The following is a 16,615-nucleotide window of genomic DNA, read 5'->3' on the forward strand; positions in this document are numbered from 1 at the left end:
AGCCCACACTCTACAAATATAAATATCCACACACACAAACACACACACGGCAATAGCAAAGTACATAGATGCATATATAAATATCGTTATAAACCATTAAGCTTTATTGTTTATACACAAACACACATATATTATATATATACAAATACTAAATCAACGGATAAAAAAGAAAGAGAGAGAGAGAGAGAGAGAGAGAGCAGGTGGAGAACCGAACCGAACCGAGCCGGTCCGATCTGATCTGTTCCGATATGGTACTAGGCCCCCCATCCTACACCCCACACTACCCTACCCCAACCTACCCGACTTCTGCCCGCGATGAGCAAAACTGTTTTGTTAATGTGTTTTTTTTTCTTCTATTTTATTATTATACAACATCTTTATTATTATTATTATTATTATATTATTATTACCATTACTATTACTATTATTATTGAGATATATATATATGCATGCATGCATATTGATGTGGGGCATATATATATTCGATTTTAAAACTTTTTTTGCATACCAAATACACACAAATCCAAATGTGAATCAATTTTCGTTTGTTTCGTTATCTATTTGTGTGTTCCGGAAGTGACTTAAGTGGGTATTTATATTGATATATCGAAATGGGGAAAGCAGAGAGGAATCAGAGTACCGGAATCATCTGGAATTTGCACACCTCAATGGGGTTTCCATACCAATCTCCATCTCTCTCTCTAAGGAAGACGTCCGGCCATGGGGATTTCCCTCGCTACACTTTCCCCATCAAAAGTGCTTTCTCATGCGTTGATGGATCGTGAACTGTGAATTTAGTCCATAGATGTATATAATTATATTTAGATATTTAGCTTATAGGGCAGATCCGTAGGATCGAGAGATGTCGGTTTATGTTGAGCTATTGTAAGTGCCTGCCCCAGACCCCGCCCCAGCCACTGCTCCACTTTGATTGAGGTGTAGGCCGCACTGTTACCAGTTTCCACGGATTTGTTAGCTTGAAGCGAGGTCTCCCTGCTCCTTAAGCCCTGCCTTTGGTATAGCCTTGTTGCATGCCGCAAACACACACACAGAACACACACACAGAACCGTCTCTGTGTCACTTTTGAACAACCTCTTTGTGCGATCTGAAATCAACTTAAATAGCATCTATATACAAGACATACATATATATCTCTGAGGAAGAGGATGATCAATCTGTTTGCCCTCCAAGGTTTCAACTAGCGCCTGTTTTTATGTCTCCAAAACCTCTGTACAAACACAAGAATAACAAAAACAAAACAGAAAAGGAAAGCAAGTAAATAAAAGCATAGGAAAATGAACAACAAATATATCGACAAGGAAAACAAAATGAAGCAAACAAAATATGAATTATATTTATATATATAGATATGTAATACGTGCAGAAGCAAAGACAAATTGGATATGAGAGCTAAATGTTACCCTGTATTTTTTTAGAAATAACATTTTTCTACTTTTTGGATGATGTAATACCAAAAAAAAACCACAAAAAAAACACACACACAAAGAAAACCAATTGAAATGTAAAGCATCCACTTGGTTCTCGTTTGTTGCTAAATTATATAAATTATATATTATACATATGTACCAAAAAAACAAAAACAAAAACAGAAACAGAAAAATGTACGAACAAACCAAATGCTAAACAGATTTGGGACTGATCTTTGGGCCTGCATCACTGTGTATAAGCGAATTGTGTATGTCAAACAATAAATAAACTATTCACCACCAAAACCCGTTCCGTTCTTAGGTCAGAAACCACTTCTGTTGTGGAGTAACACCGGAAGAACTCCCCAACAATCAGTTCCTTTGTCTAATGCTGCTCGAGGAGATTCTCCTGGCACCTGACATCAACTCAACAATTGGATATGCAAGTGGGAAAGCGGCTTGTGTTTTGTTTTTTAATTTTATAATCACAAAATACTGGGAATTTTGAAACCCTCTGGCAGCTCTAGTAGTAGAATTGATCTCTTCATAAACTACAAGGCTGCTGACTGGCGGACAGCTCTTCCAATTCCGCTTCGAAGCTGGGCAGTCCCAGCTCGGCCCGCCGCCGTTGGACGTCCTTGTAGCGCCTCATGGCCGCCGCGAAATTCCGCCGGCGAGTCGCCGTCTCGTCCGCACTCTGCTGCACCGAACGCTGGTCGCTGCCGCGCCACTGGTCCGTGGTGGAGCTGCTGTCGGAGTCTCTGTCTGAGCCGTAGCCCGAGTCGGAGAACTGCTGTGGCCGAGCTGCCAGCATCTCGATAATGGTCTGACGGTCGGACCGGTCGGACCGGTCGGAGATCTCCTCATCCGAAGCTTTGGCGTTGCCAACGCGAAGCTCCAGCAGATGGCCGCTGGTGCGCTCCTGCGCCATTCTGCGCTCGAGACAGAGCTGCTCCCGCTGGCGAAAGAGCTCCAGCTGCAGGCACGCCAGCTCCTCGCTCAGCGAGCTGGCCAGTTGGGTCAGCTCCTCGTTGCGGATCAGTCCCCAGTGGACGGTGCACGGTATGTGGAACGGCATGAGGACGCACAGCTTGGCCACCAAGCACTTGATCAGGCGCATTGTCTCGCTGTACGTTCTCTCCGTGAGGGGGTGCCTAATCATCTGGTTGACGACTCGGCGCAGGCATTTGCGTGCCCCAGACAACTCGTGCAACTCGCTGCGCACCAACTGCGGGAGGTGCTTCAGTAGCTAGGGGGAAACTGATGTGTTGTCTACTTACAACATTCATGTCGCTGCAGTTCTCGCCCTCGACGAGCTGATCGAGCAGGTCGTAGAACTTATTCTGTGCCTCAGTGGCCCGCGTGTACAGCACAGCCCGCTGCGACTTGAATCGCTTGAGGGACTCTTCGGCCAGCTGATAGAGATCCCTGTCCAGGCGCATATTCTGATCCAGATAGGCAATGGCCTCGGCAAAGCGAACTCGCTCCAGCGGCTGTCCCACCAATTCGGCCTGGTCTTCGCTGCCAAACATCAGCGGCTCCATGTCGCGGAAGCCCGTGCGCCGGAACTCCATTAGTCGGTGCTGGAGCTGCTCACAGAACTCCTCCTCTCCCTGCACGGACTCCACCACCTCCACCAGCTCGCCCAGCAGCCGCACCTTGTTCAGTTTGCCCATTAGGCCCAAGTGGCGAGGCGATCTCTTAGCTGCCCGCCTGGCGCTGGCGCTGGCCCTGGCGCTGGCATCGGGCGCCTTGATTAATCCACGCAAATGTGAGGGCAAGGGCGGCCGTTCCAGCAGGTAGGGAATCGAGTCAATGTTCCGGAGATGATGGGATCGACTTAAGTCCAACCTCAAGTTGCTGCGCAAGTGATCACGATCCTGTCGTCCGTACTGTTCGGCAATGTTGGTGCTGGCCGGCGACGGGTTGAGCGTCAGCAAGGACCCAGTGTCCGACAGTGAATGGTTCTCAGCCGGCGCCAGAGGCTGCCAGCCGCTCAGCAGTCCATCGGCATTCTGGCGCGCCATTATCTGGCGCAGCTCTTCGCGTACATCCTCAGCGCCATAGTGCTCCGTGAAGTTGTCCTCGATCGCCTCCGTGTCCATTATGGCCAGCCAGGGGGACGACTCCTCGTGATCGCCATCTCCGTTCGGTGGCAGCACGTTGCTCCCGTTGCTGCCGTTGCTCATTGCGGTGCCGAGGGGATGTCAGAGTGCAGGAACCAAAGATTTAAATTTTCATTAAGAAATTTTGATAACAATTTTGTGTAAATGCCGTGAGACTAAATCGATATCGAAAGACTGAAGGGAAATACCGAAACGAATCTGGGACAAGGGGAATTTTGAATGGGAGCCTGCTAGGTCGAAATAAGAAATGTCACGTAATTTCTAGTAAAGCGCCAACTGGCGGAAAACCAGTGAACTACGAGCAGCCGGCTAGCGACAAAAAAACGTGAGCTACGCGCTGCGTTGCATGGTGCACGATTGGCTCACCAGGTGGCGCAGCTGTGTGTTGCAACTCATGGTTTACAACTCTGCACGTATGTAACTATAAATTATATTCTACGCCGTAAATTGCCCATCGATGTAGATGCGCTTTTTTATGGCTAATGGCCTATTGGTTTGATTGTTGGCTTATTTATCTTTTTAACCATAAATCTGGCTACCATAATTATATTTTGAGCATTGCTCTGCTATTTCCCAGCTTCAGTTCCAGCTCCCCCGGATAATTCATTACTTCTACAACCAGCCATCTGATTGGAATACAGTAGATTCGTCTTTATTGAATTTGATTTCTCTGTTCAGTTTTACATGCTATATAAACTAATTTATTAATCATATTATTATTATTATTTATATTTGCATTATTTCGTGCGCCTCTTCATCATCATCATCATCATCATCATCATCGTTTTCATCGTTTGCCACTTTTGTTTAATATAATTTGTTGTTGTTGTTGTTTGATAATTGGTGTTGTTGTTGTTGTGGTTTTTGTTTTCTTGCAGCAGTGTCAGTTTCGGTTTTCATTTGATTTTATTAGCAAAATGCTCGTTGCCGGAAGTACACGGCGGATCCATAATTTCAATGATTCAAATCAAAGAACAATTACGATTTAGCTTAGGTTTAAAAAAAAATATGCCATTTATTTATTCAATGCTCAATGTCGTGTGCATTTATACAAGAAATGCTACAAAAAAATGTGACTGTGTGTGTGTGTGTGTGTGTGTGTGTGTGTGTGTGTCTCGGGGTGTGCATGTTTCATTTATGCTTACTTGGGGGCTAATTTTCGTGTTGGATTTGCTTAGATCTTAGAAAATGGTTGCAAGGTTTTGCCAAAAATTGTATGTGCTTAACTTTAGTATCTATTTGTTACATATATATATAATATATATATTCTATTTATGGGTTTTTCTTGCATTTAATTTCGTTTATATGTATATTTTTGATATTTTTGCTGCTTTTTGTTGTTGTTTTAATTGTGTTTCTTATGTTTTCCCTTTCTCTTTCGTTTTTTGTGCACATTTTGCTAATTTGCTTAAGAATCTTAATTGTTGTTCATTTCCCTTCTCTCACCATCATTTTGTATTGCTCTTTCTCTTTCTCTTTCTCTTTCGCTTTTGTTTTGTTTTTGGTTTGTTTTGTTTGGGCGGATTTCAAACTGAAAAACGGTGCTGGTTCTCGTTAAGATCGTTATCATTGTTGGTGGAAAACTGAGGGGTTTTGCCGGCTGTCGGAGAATCGCTTGGTGTGTGTGTGTGTGTGTGTTAACTACGGTTTTTCTGCTCATTCGCATCATCTTTCAACTATCTTTATATCTGTATATGTATATCCTATATCTGTTGGTTAACTGTATCTGATTATAATCAAGACATGGTGCCCCCAACCCTTGGGCTGGGTTCTGCTTCTCTTCTGCACTTCGGTTTGCTTCTTGTCTGCTAAAATAACTCGCATATTAGTCGTACATATTATTAAACATAATATTGATATGGTCTGGTTTGTGTTTCTGTTCTGTTCTTGTTTTTCTTGTATTATTTTACTCTTAGGTTTCTCGCTTTTTACTGCTTTTTTCTCTTTTTGTCAATATGTACAGCTACAGGGGCTAAACGCGGGCTGGAACGAGTGGGGCAGCAAGGGATACTTGGCATTGTTTAAAAATTGTATAACCATATCTGTATTTTTTTACTTTTATATGTGTGTGTGTGTGTGTGTGGGTGTGTTTGTGTGTGTGTATATCACCATGGGCTTAAATTCATTCATATTCATAATCATATTCATATCCATATCCATATCCGTTCATATGTAGATGTGTGCAGAACTTTCTACCAAAGTTGAGCTTCAAAAAAACTGCCTTTCATCTTGGAGTGTATAAAAGTGTTGAGTATATTCGCTCCTGCGCCTTGCTCTTGTTCTGGTGTGCTTAAGTTGGAAGGATATTTTTCATAATTTCAATAATTACTAAGATCTCTGCGCATATGCCATTTCATAATTCATGTTGTGTTTCATATTTACAGCTCGAGTTTTGATTTAATCAAATGTGTGTCCACCTTCTTTCGTTTCGCTTCTTTTCTTGATCGAGTTTACAATTAATTACGTATGTTTCTCCCCCTTCTGTGCTCCGCCTGCCTAAGGATCTACGGATCTATGCAAAAAATTTCATCTGCCTACGTCACTATATATATGTATGTATGTATGTATGCATATAGACTATATATCTGTATCTGTATCTGTATCTGTATAATCTGTGTGCTTGCTTCAATATATTTGTTGTTGTTGCTCTATTTGAAGTATTCTTTCGTTTGCTTTAATTTACTTGGCTAGCACCGCATATTGTGTGTATATAAATGTGACTATATATAATGTTGTGTGTATAAAAATGCTGCATATGCCCCGCATGGCTGGCATGGCATTGGGGATCTCATATTTCCAGCTCCCCCAAAGTATGCTACACGCGAGCCAACATCTGAGTGCATGTGTGTGTGTGTGTGTGTGTGTGGGTGGGCTGTGGGCGGGGTCAGGAAGGGATACGACATTTATAAGAGATTGCGAGTACTTTCGTTCCTCAGCGGCATCCGATTTGCTAAATGAAATCAAAAGGCCTTTTGGACTCGGAGCAAGGGAATACTTTTCGTTGGTTTTTGTTTTTGTTTTTGCTTTGGTTTTTCTTGTGGAACAAATTTGTGGAAAATAAAAAAAGGATTCTCGATGGGTTTTTTTTTCGTTTAATAAAACATTTTTATTTGATAAAGTTTCGTTCATGTTCATGTATTATTGGTATGTTGTTTGCTTTTGTTTTTTCTTCCTTCTCTGCGATCCTTCCTCTATATATATATATATCAGATATATCATATATATATATATATACCGTATAATAATTACAATAATAATAATAATAAAAATACAAAGACAAAAAAATGGTGTGTATTACGAAATAATTAAAACTAAAAGTTGCGAACAATTTCATCGTGTCGTGTGGGTTTCCCATGGGGTTGGGTGGGGTCTTCTCAGGTGTCCCTGTCCCGGTCCCCACCATCATTGTCCCCCATTGTTTTGTGTATATATATTTTATATATATGTTTACGTTCTTTAAATATCGTTTATCATATCCATATTAGGTTTAATTTATCCATTAGCTAAAGCGTACGAAAATGCAAAGTATTTAACACGTTAACTTAAACACAAACAGGAGGAAAGGAAATGTCGATTGGAAAAACTATATATACATATAATATATACATATACATATATATATATATATATATACTTGTAAATTCAAGAAGATCTCAACAGATTCGCTGACACATTTGCTGTTTGTCTTTTGCATATTTTTTAAATATTGGCTTAATATTTTTGCTTTACGTTTTTTTGTTTTCGTTTTCGTTTTTGTTTTATTCTTGAATAAATTTTGTTTGAAGACGCAAATTGTATTTTTGTTTTAGGTATTTGAAATGTGTTTGGTATATGTTGGTATTTTTTTTCTCCTCCCTCTTCGCCTCCTCTTCGTCAACCACTGCTTTTACTTCTCATATATATGTATGTAATAATAATAATAATAATAATAATAACGCGGCAAATTTCGGGCCTATGCAAAAATGTTTTTTTATTTTTGTGTAGTTTTTAATTTAGTTAGTTTTTGCTGGTTTGCTTTTATTTATGTATATTTTCTTTTTGGTTTTGAGAAATTTGTTTTCATGCTTAAATATTTAGCCTAGGAAAAAAAAGGTTGCATTAAATATTCCTTAAAAATTGTTTGGTTTTTTTTTCTGGTTGTTGTTCGTTTTAGGAAAACAGATTGATTTTTTTTTTGCGGTTTTTTCTTGCTTTTGGTTTTTATTTTTGAAATTTGTTTAATTGTACGATTACTTTGTAAACTTAGGCGCTAGGCAAAAAAAAAATTGGCTCTCTTACATTAGGGTTTTTATGTTTCTTTTTGTTTGTTTTTGTTTTTTTGTTTGCTTTTGCTTTTACTTTCTTTTTTTTGTATATAATTTCTTTAGTACGATATGCGGTTTGTGTTTTAAAGTGTGTTTGTGTTTGTGTTTGCTTACGCTTCCATCTCGAAATAGTTGAGTGTCACAGAAGAAATTGTTGGTATTTATGCTAGGGTTTAATGCGAATTTAAATTACCGTTAGGCTACACGTTGATAAACTCCTCCTCGACTCTCCCTCTCCCTCTACGCATACGCTTTTTGTTGTTGCATATACTCATATATGTATGTGTGTGTGTGTATATGCGTATGTATGTATTTATGCATAATTATTTATAGAGTAAGTAGATTATAAATAATAATTTAGTGCATTTTGCGGTTTTACTTTTGCTATAATTATGAATTATTCAATTTTTTATCATTGTGTGTGTTGGTGTGGGGGTGTGTGTGTGTATGTGTGTATGTGTGTGTTTGATTTTTTATGTAAATTCAAAATTTACAAAATTTATTGTTATATATTTTACGTTTTTCACTTTTCTCCTCTCAACTTTTAAACCCTTCCTCACATTTCGCTTCCCTTCCGCTCACTGAACTTTTATTCAACAAATATTTATTTATATATAAAAGAGAAAAAAATATGTTAAAAAAAAAGGGTAAAGGGTAAAGGGCGAAAACATTTTCCTCGCTGCAATGTTGCTTGCCTTCAACTATCTTTTACTTTGGGTTTTCGTTTCTTAATTGCTTCTCGTTTCTCGTTTCTCGTTTGTCGTTTCTCCGTTCGTTTTGTGTGTGTGTTTTGCTTGAGATCAAAAGATAGTTTAACAAGTCGGGGGACTGAGGGGAAGATCTGCTGGAGTACGAAGGAAGAACGAAGTAACGAAGGAAAGATCATGCCTCGCGAGGAGTCCTATGTACAGAGCGGCATCTCCAGGGTTCGTCTTAGTCCGTATTTACACTCCAACCATTGAACAAGGTGCATAGAGCCCTAGTGCCCTATCATTATTCATATTCATTATCATTATCATTATCATAATCGTGTAATCATAATCGTAATTGTGGTAATAATAGATCGACAAACACAAAGTGATGCATGGACATATCTGCATATACTTATGTACGCAGTTATCCATCCATCCGTCCTACCGCCTTCGCTTACAGTCTTCAAGTAGAAACAAATCAAAAAAAATCTTTGCAAGATCTCTTTCGCTATCATTGGATCTTGGCTTTTGGTTAAAGTTCTTGGGCAAGTCAGTGGGGGCCTTCTTCCTCTCCTGTTATCTTATTCGTTTGTTTTGCTTTGCTTTGTTTTGGGGTAGTTGGGGGGAGGGGCCTTATGGGACTTCATGGGTGATTTTAATACTTTTGCGCTCCTCGCATAGCGTCTCTAAACTTTTAGCTACAATTATTACAACTCCGGGCAAAAGCCAGACACCTAAGGCTACGCTGCTATCCTAACTCCCATGGGTATTGTATCCGTATCGTATTTTATATTGTACGTAAATATGATTAAAAAAAACAAAAAAAAATATATGTTTATGTTTATAGAGTTCTCTACGTTCTAGGTGCTATTTATGTATCCGATATTTATGTATATCTAGCCCGCTCGAGGCGAGTCCTGGGTCTAGGTCTACGTCTAGGTCTAAACATCCAAACTTAATCACAAGTAAACGGTCGTCTCCATCTCGAACTCCATCTCGAACTCCATCTGCTCCATCGTTGATCATTGCACTGTCCTAGTAGTTCCACGCAGCGGCTGGCGCGGCACTGGTTACCGCCTGGGCGGCGGCTGCCACTGTCCCGCTGCCACCGGCCACTGCGGCGGCGACACAGCTCGCTGCTGACTCCTCAGAGTCGACGACACCCTGGCCGGTGCTCAGGCGACTGACGCGCACCAGACGCAGCTTCTCCTCGTTGATCACCTTCAGCTTCTTCTCCGCCTCGCTCGCCTCGCAATCGAGGCCGCCATCCAGCTGCTGCTGCTGCTGGTCCTCCTCCTCGTCGTCGTCCTCCTCCTGCTTGATGCGCACCTCGGGCTCCATGAACCGCTGGTCAATCTCCAGCTGGGCGTGCTCATGCTCCGAGTCATTGCCGCCAGCCTCCACGGACTTGCCGTCAGCATCGTCCCGGCCATAGTCGGAGGAGCCCTGCTGCATCACGCAGACACCGTTGATGATGCGCTCACTGTCGCTGCCCGCGCCGGCCTGGGCCGCCACAGCGGCGGCCGCTGCGGCCGCTGCCACGGCTGCGGCTGCCAGGCCCGCATTGGGTGTGGTGGTGCCAGCGGGATTCACCCACTGGGGCGCCGCCGGCTTGCGGCGGGAGCTGCGCACGGCGTTGCTCATGTAGGCGGCAGCCGCCGAGGCGAGGGCGGACTTTTGCAGGACCTTCTCGTACTCGGAGACGGCCTTGTCCTCCGCCTCCTGGCCCTCGAGCGACTCGTTGTCGCTCATGTTGTGGCCACTGGCGTCCATCTCGAGGTCGTCCTGATAGTCATCGCTGCGCTCGCGCTTCAGCGTCGGCATGGACAGATCCAGGCCGCTCATCTGCTCCTTGAACGCCTGATTGAGGGCCTGCAGCTGCAGCTCGTCCCCCACACCGACGCCGGCCGCACCCACAGCCGCCGCAGCAGCAGCAGCGCCAGCAGCGGCCGCCGCGCCCGGTATGCCCGCCAGGCTGCGGCCGAGCAGGGCGGCCGCCGCGAAGTACGGTGGGTAGGGTATGGGCGCACCGCCCAAGCCCATGCGCTCCTTGTGCAGCTCGACGAGTCGCTGCTGCAGCAGGATGCGGAACTGGACGGGGTCGAAGGGCGTCGCATTGGTGTTCTCGCGACTCGGTATGGGATTGTCCTGGCCGGGCTGGCCGTGCGGCACCTGCTGCTTGAGCCGCATGCGATGGTTGTGGAACCAGTTGGTGATGGTGCGCGTGGCCAGGCTGAGCTCGTTGGCCAGGAACTCGATGGTGCCCACATTGGGATACGGATCGAGGGCGAATGCCAGCCGCAGGGCCTCCTTCTGCTCCTCGGAGAAGAGGACGCGCTGCTTCTTGCTGGGCGGCGCACCGCCCACGGAGCCCACGGAGCCGGGTCCGGGGCTGCTGGTGTAGAAGTCGTTGGTGTCGTTGCTGGAGGTGTCGCTGCTGTTGTCCTGCTGGTTGGGTCCGGTGCTGCGGCGCCGCTTGCTCGCCTCCCGCCGCTCGTTCTTGAGCAGCTGCAGCCGCTCCACATTGTTGGCGTCGCTCAGCCACAGCTGCATGCGGATGAACGGCTCCCGGCCCTTGATCGAGAGCATGTGCCAGGGCTTCGGTTTGCTCAGCAGCTCCGACACGGAGCCCTGCGACAGGCCCAGCACCGCCTCCCCAAAGATCTTCTGGCCAATGTTGTTCGCCAGCAGCGCCTCCTTGATCTTCGTGGTGATGTCGTGCGTGTCCAGGTCCTGCGTGAGTGCCGCCATCTCGTACACGGTGGGCGACATGTGCTGGTGCAGGCTGCGCATCGCATTGGGCGCATGTGCCCCGCCGTGCACCGGCATCAGCATGGGCTTCTTCTCGCCACCCGACGGTGGCCCCGAGGGTCCGCCGGCGCTGCCCTGGCCGCCAGGCTGCGAGACCACAGAGGAGCCGGCGCCGCCGCCCGAGGCCGGCAGACTGATGGCATGCTGCGGCGGCAGGCCCGGCGATGTGAGCAGCATGTTCTGATGGTGGAGCGCGGCGGCTGCCTGGGCGGCTGCGGCTGCCTGCTGGTGCTGCTGATGCTGCTGGTGCGTGTGCGGATGCGGATGTGGATGCTGATGGGGGTGCTGGTGCTGGCTCTGCTGCTGCTGCTGCTGCTGCTGTGCGGCCACGGCTGCGGCGGCGGCGGCGGCTGCCTGCTGCTGCTGCTGCTGCATGGCCGCGGACATGGCCACCGCCTGCATCTGCTGCATGATGTGCTGCGCCTGTGCGGGCTCCTGCAGCTTCAGCTCGTTCATCATCTTCTGCATGGGCAGGGCGGCGGCCTGCATCTTGCTGGCCAGGCCCTGCGGCATCTGGGGGCTGCCGGAGTAGCTGCCGGTGCGCATGAGCTTCTCGGGCGCAATCTTGTACTGGCTGGCCACCAGCTTGTGCACCGCGTTCTCGTCCTCGAGGAACATCTTCATGCGTATGAAGGGCTCGCGCCCCTTTTGGGTGAGCATGTGCCAGGGCTTGGGCCGTGCCAGCAGATCGGACACGGAGCCCTGCGACAGGCCCAGCACCGACTCGCCGAACAGCCGCTGCGAGATGCTGTACTGGGACAGAGCCTCCTTCACGCGGCGCACAATGTCCTCCGTGTTGAGGTTGTTGAACATGTCGAACTGCTGCTGCGTGATGGGCGGCAGGACGGCCTTGGTGGGCCGCTGCGGTGTGCTGTGGTGCGGCGTCACCGGCGGCTGTGTGATCAGCGAGTTCGTGATGGATGCCATGCGCTGCAGTGGGCTGGCGGTGGCCGCGAACTCCTCGCCCTGGCTGCTCAGCGCCGGCGGCAGGATGGAGTTGCTCAGCGGACTGGGTGCGGCCGAGTTGCTGGCATGACTGCCGGCCCCAACGGAGCCGGCGCCGGCGCCGGCGCCCACGCCGCCATCGCGGACGCTCGAGAGGCTGTTGGCCGAGCCGGGCACACTGCCGGCACTGCCCGCGGGCGGAGCTGGGGGCGCGGGTGGGGCCGGTGTGTCGGACTTGCGGCCATGCAGCGACTGCGGATAGTCGCGCGGATCGTCGCGGTCGCCGTCCTTGGAGCTGCTGCTGCTGTGCTCCAGCGAGCCGCGCTGTCCGTTCAGCTTGATGTCCTTGACGGCGGCCAGCGAGAGATCCTGGGCGCCATTGAGCACCTGCTGCTGCAGCGCCATCAGGCTGGAGAAGTTGGGGAAGCCGGACACGGCCTGGACCTGGGCCTGGGCCTGCGCCTGGGCCGCCTGCTGCTGCTGCTGCTGCTGGTGCTGCTGCTGCAGCTTGGCGATCTCCCGCTCGAAGGCGTGGCGCATGTTCTCGTCGGGAACTGGGAATGCATTGGCCGCGCCGGGCATGCCGGCGGCACCACCAAAGAATGGCGACAGCAGAAAGCTGCAAGAGAGAGAGAGAGGAGAGAGGAGAGGAGAGATGTCAGCGGCAGTTCAGAGATTGCTCCCTTGAGGGGCTCGGGGCTCGGGGTTCGGCACTCACCTGGGGAAGGCTGCCTCGCGTGGTGTGCGGGCTATCAGCTCCTGGTAGAGTCGTGCCATCTTGTCCTGGGCCAGATCCTCGTGGCGGAGTCGCTGCTGCTGCTCGCGCTCCCGTTCGCGCTGCTCCCGCTGCTGCTGGTGCTGCTGGTGCTGCTGCTGGGCGGCGGCCACCACGGCGTCCCGCTGCTCGGAGGCCATGTGCTGCTGGTCGCGATGCTGCTGCTGCTGCTGCTTCAGCTGCTGCTCCACCTTGAAGAACGGCGATGTGCAGCTCTGTGGCGGCGACTTGCTGTCCTCGTTGCTGTGCTGATCCTGCTGCTCGCGCTGCTGCTGGGCGGCTGTGCTCTTCATCAGCGACGAGGCCTCGCTCAGGATGTGTGCGATGCGATCCTCCGACATGGAGTCATCGCCGCCGCCGCCGCCGCTCGAGCCACGTCCCGCATACTGTGGCAGTCCCGAATCTGCAAGAAGCATCCAAGGAGGAGCACAGAGAGAGAGAGGGGGGTGGGCGGATTAGAGAGGGCGATCGTAAAGGCGGCTGCTGGATGGCTGGCTGGATATACATCCCATTAAAGGTTGTAAAGTTTATGTGGCCGCCGCTCTGGGCTCTGGGCTCCGCTCCGCTCATTTATGAAGGTTCGCTCTATTGGCTGTGACAGGACATGGACTCAGAGCCCCACTCCTGCCCTGCGACTTGGAGTCCAAACCGAAAACCAATTAAGCCATAAAGCGTTCAAAAAGCCAAAGCGAATTTGTGGCCATAAAGCGGCGCTGCAGTTGAAAGGGCCCCGGCCCCTGCCCCAGCACTGAGAGAAATTCCCCCCCAACCCAACACACTGACAGAAATTGCAGGCGAGTGGCTGGGCTGGGCTGCTCAATTATATTCCCGCAACAAGAACCAACGCCAAAACGATGAATGGTCCACGAAAAAAATCAAATAAAATTTATACTTGCGGCTCCCTGTGCCCCTGTGGCCTCTCCCCCCACACTCTGAAATAGTTGTTCGATGCAGGGGAGAGCATTGCGCTAATTTGGCACGCGCCTGGCAACCCTCCTCCCCCTCCTGCTCCCCCTCCTGCTGCTGCTGCTGCTCCTCCTCCTCCTCTGAGTGGAGTTTGCTCATCGAAGCGGGAGTTTGGTCGCAGCGAGCAGCAAGTTGAATAAACGAAATGAATAAATGAATGAATTCAATTGCAATTGAGCAGAGCAAAAGGATGCAAACGAAAATGTGTACAACATATTTCAACAAGCAACAAAAAAACGATGCACGAAAGACTGAAAAAATTGTTGTGCAGAAATTGAATTGAAATGGAGAAGCGTTTTGCTTTTTGGCTTTTTCACGTGACACAGCGAGAGGCAGAGAGAATCGAGTGGTAAATTGCAAAATAATCACACAAGTGGTTCGCATTCGCAAGCCAGCATAGAATTTCCTGTGTGATGTCCTGCGGCATGTTTTGTGGCTGCCACAGCACAAACATCAATCAGCCGCACACGTTCAGGGCACTTCAAATGGGGCACAAATGTGTGGACTGTCGACTGTGGACTGTCGACTGTGGACTGTGCGAAATGAAATAACTGAAAATCGCTTTACAATTGCCAAGCATAATCGATGCCCCAAAGGAGCAAACACTTGAATACAAAAAACTGCCAAAGAATCGCCACGAAACGGAAAAGCGGAAACGGAAATCAACACATGAATGACAAATGTACCCCCGGCACAGCGGCAGAACAACAAAAAGAAAAGCCACAGCCCCTGCTGGACAGAGCCATTGAAGCGAGAGATTCATAGATTCAGAGTGGAAGAGAGTGTGGGAGTGGCCGGCACACAGATAGATGGATAAAGGCGATAAAATGGCCAACTACAATAGATCGGAGCACTCCAGTCCAGTCCAGTCCTGGCTACCTTCTCCACTCCCACTCGTTGTCCACCTTCCATTTTTTGATGGCGAATAAAAATTGGAAAAATGATTTTTGTGCGCATTTTTTCCTTATGTGAATTGGACTCCTTGTCGTCGCTTCATTTGGGGATTACAAAGTGTTTTTGTGTTATAAAGTCGAAGATGACATTGATGACACCTGGAATGACCCAGACCATGGCAGTAGATCCGGGCCACAGACTCCACAGATTGCAACAGGATATAAAAGAATAGAAATTGAGCGAAATGGAAATGGAAATGGAAATGGATGTGGCTTTGGCTATGGACAGACACAGACAGCTTAAGCGGTCTTAGTGGAAGATTGTGGCGATGGGCAATCCGCTCTGAGGGCATGGAATATGGCCTGGAGTTCATAGATTAAAGCTCTGCACTTTAGGCAGCGACTTTAAGTGATGTTGCCATCATTTAAGCGTCTCATGTGGCAGACAAAGCAGCCTGCTGGCCCGCCCCAAACCTTCTTCAGCGATTCATTGCCTGCAGTCTATTTTTTTGCTTTGGGTTCCAGCGGCCATCATTCAACTTTTTACTCCACAGAAATATATATATAAATATATATAGATATAGATATGGATGGCCACTTTTTTTGTCTGCAATTTACATTTTGTGCTTCCCCAATCCTCAATTCTTTTTTGTGTTTTGTTTTGTTTTTTTTGTAATTTATTAGAGAGGAACATGTTGACCAAATTGTCATTCAAAGGGATTTCGGATTTGTGCCGGACGCCAGATATGAGCTATCATATTTGTCTACCTCCGTGTGTAGCCGTGCATGTGGAGTGGATATATTTTTGTATTTGTATTTGTATTTGTATATTTTTATATATGACAATCTATCCTAACCCATCTCGGCAGGCGGCCACTAGCCCGCTCCAGCCATTTGCCTGATGAATATTTGCCTTTTATGCAACAAATCAGAGAGGAGGCAAAGAAGAAGCCCGCCCAGACACATGAGTGGTTGGATGCTTCAGCTTCAGCTTCAGCTTCAGGAGATACTCCTCCTCGTCTTTGGGTTTTTCCTGGTGTGGCTGTGGCTGGGGGTGTTGCCATGTGGGGCTGATTCGTTTGTTTTTTATTCTAATACAATAAATATTTGCCAGCACACAAATATGTAATCATACTTCAACATGTCGCGTCGCGTCGCGTCGCACCGAAAGGGTTCACCACGTTCCCCCTTTTTCCACCACACAATATTCAGTCAGTCAGTCAGCCAGCGAGGGAAGGGAATGGACTGGGTGGAATTGAACGGCACATTGAAATTGGCACACGCACGCAATTTGCATTAATTGCAAGAAAAATTTTCTAATTAAAATGCCAGTCATTTGTATTTCTTTTCGTCGTGCCCCTGCCTTTGCCTTCCCTTTGTCAGTTATCCATTTGTTGTTGCTTGGCATTAGCAAAAGTGTCAATTAAAACAAACAAAAAAGAGAGGACAGAAAACACATGAAGAAAAGGAAGGCGCGCTGCAGCAGGACTTGGTTCAATTGGAAGCTTCTTGCTCATTCTGGCTGAGCGGAGGGCAAACGTAGCATGGAGAATTGAAGAGCTTCGACAGGATTGGGCGGGGGCTGGCACTGCCACTGCACTGCAGAAGTCTCACCTGTTATCAGACACAAAAAAAGAAAACGTTTCACCTTCCAACAGCAACTCTTTGCCTGTGC

General features: G+C 47.6%; 2 protein-coding genes across 7 annotated transcripts in view; both read right to left on the reverse strand.

Moving 5' to 3' along the window:
- LOC117903278 (homeobox protein cut) overlaps positions 1-16,615 on the reverse strand; it is a 90,203-nt gene that overhangs the window by 9,857 nt on the left and 63,731 nt on the right. For 3 of the 6 annotated variants that reach the window (XM_034815183.1, XM_034815180.1, XM_034815184.1), the window contains exons 6-7: positions 13,025-13,484; positions 7,906-12,925 (exon numbers count right to left, since the gene is read on the reverse strand). In XM_034815183.1, the coding sequence (XP_034671074.1) occupies positions 9,586-12,925; positions 13,025-13,484 (3,800 nt within the window). In that variant the 3' untranslated portion in view covers positions 7,906-9,585. Of the gene's footprint in view, positions 1-7,905; positions 12,926-13,024; positions 13,485-16,615 lie in introns of those variants that run through there. The other 3 variants (XM_034815182.1, XM_034815185.1, XM_034815186.1) reach the window with 3 other exon arrangements.
- LOC117903280 lies at positions 1,934-3,657 on the reverse strand. The gene is made up of 2 exons (XM_034815194.1): positions 2,709-3,657; positions 1,934-2,656 (listed from the first exon to the last, which is right to left on the reverse strand). The coding sequence occupies exons 1-2, from the start codon at positions 3,615-3,617 to the stop codon at positions 1,973-1,975; spliced, it is 1,593 nt and encodes a 530-aa protein (XP_034671085.1). The 5' UTR covers positions 3,618-3,657; the 3' UTR covers positions 1,934-1,972.

Source organism: Drosophila subobscura, chromosome A (assembly GCF_008121235.1).
Source record: "Drosophila subobscura isolate 14011-0131.10 chromosome A, UCBerk_Dsub_1.0, whole genome shotgun sequence".
Lineage (NCBI taxonomy): Eukaryota > Metazoa > Arthropoda > Insecta > Diptera > Drosophilidae > Drosophila > Drosophila subobscura.

What these genes read in the sequence shown, in the direction of transcription:
- LOC117903280 (XM_034815194.1), bottom strand. Translation starts at nt 3,617, where the DNA reads ATGAGCAACGGCAGCAACGGGAGCAACGTGCTGCCACCGAACGGAGAT. An exon ending in ACTGCAGCGACATGAATGTT is followed by an intron (nt 2,657 to 2,708) that starts GTAAGTAGACAA and finishes CACCTCCCGCAG; the next exon opens with TTGGTGCGCAGCGAGTTGCA.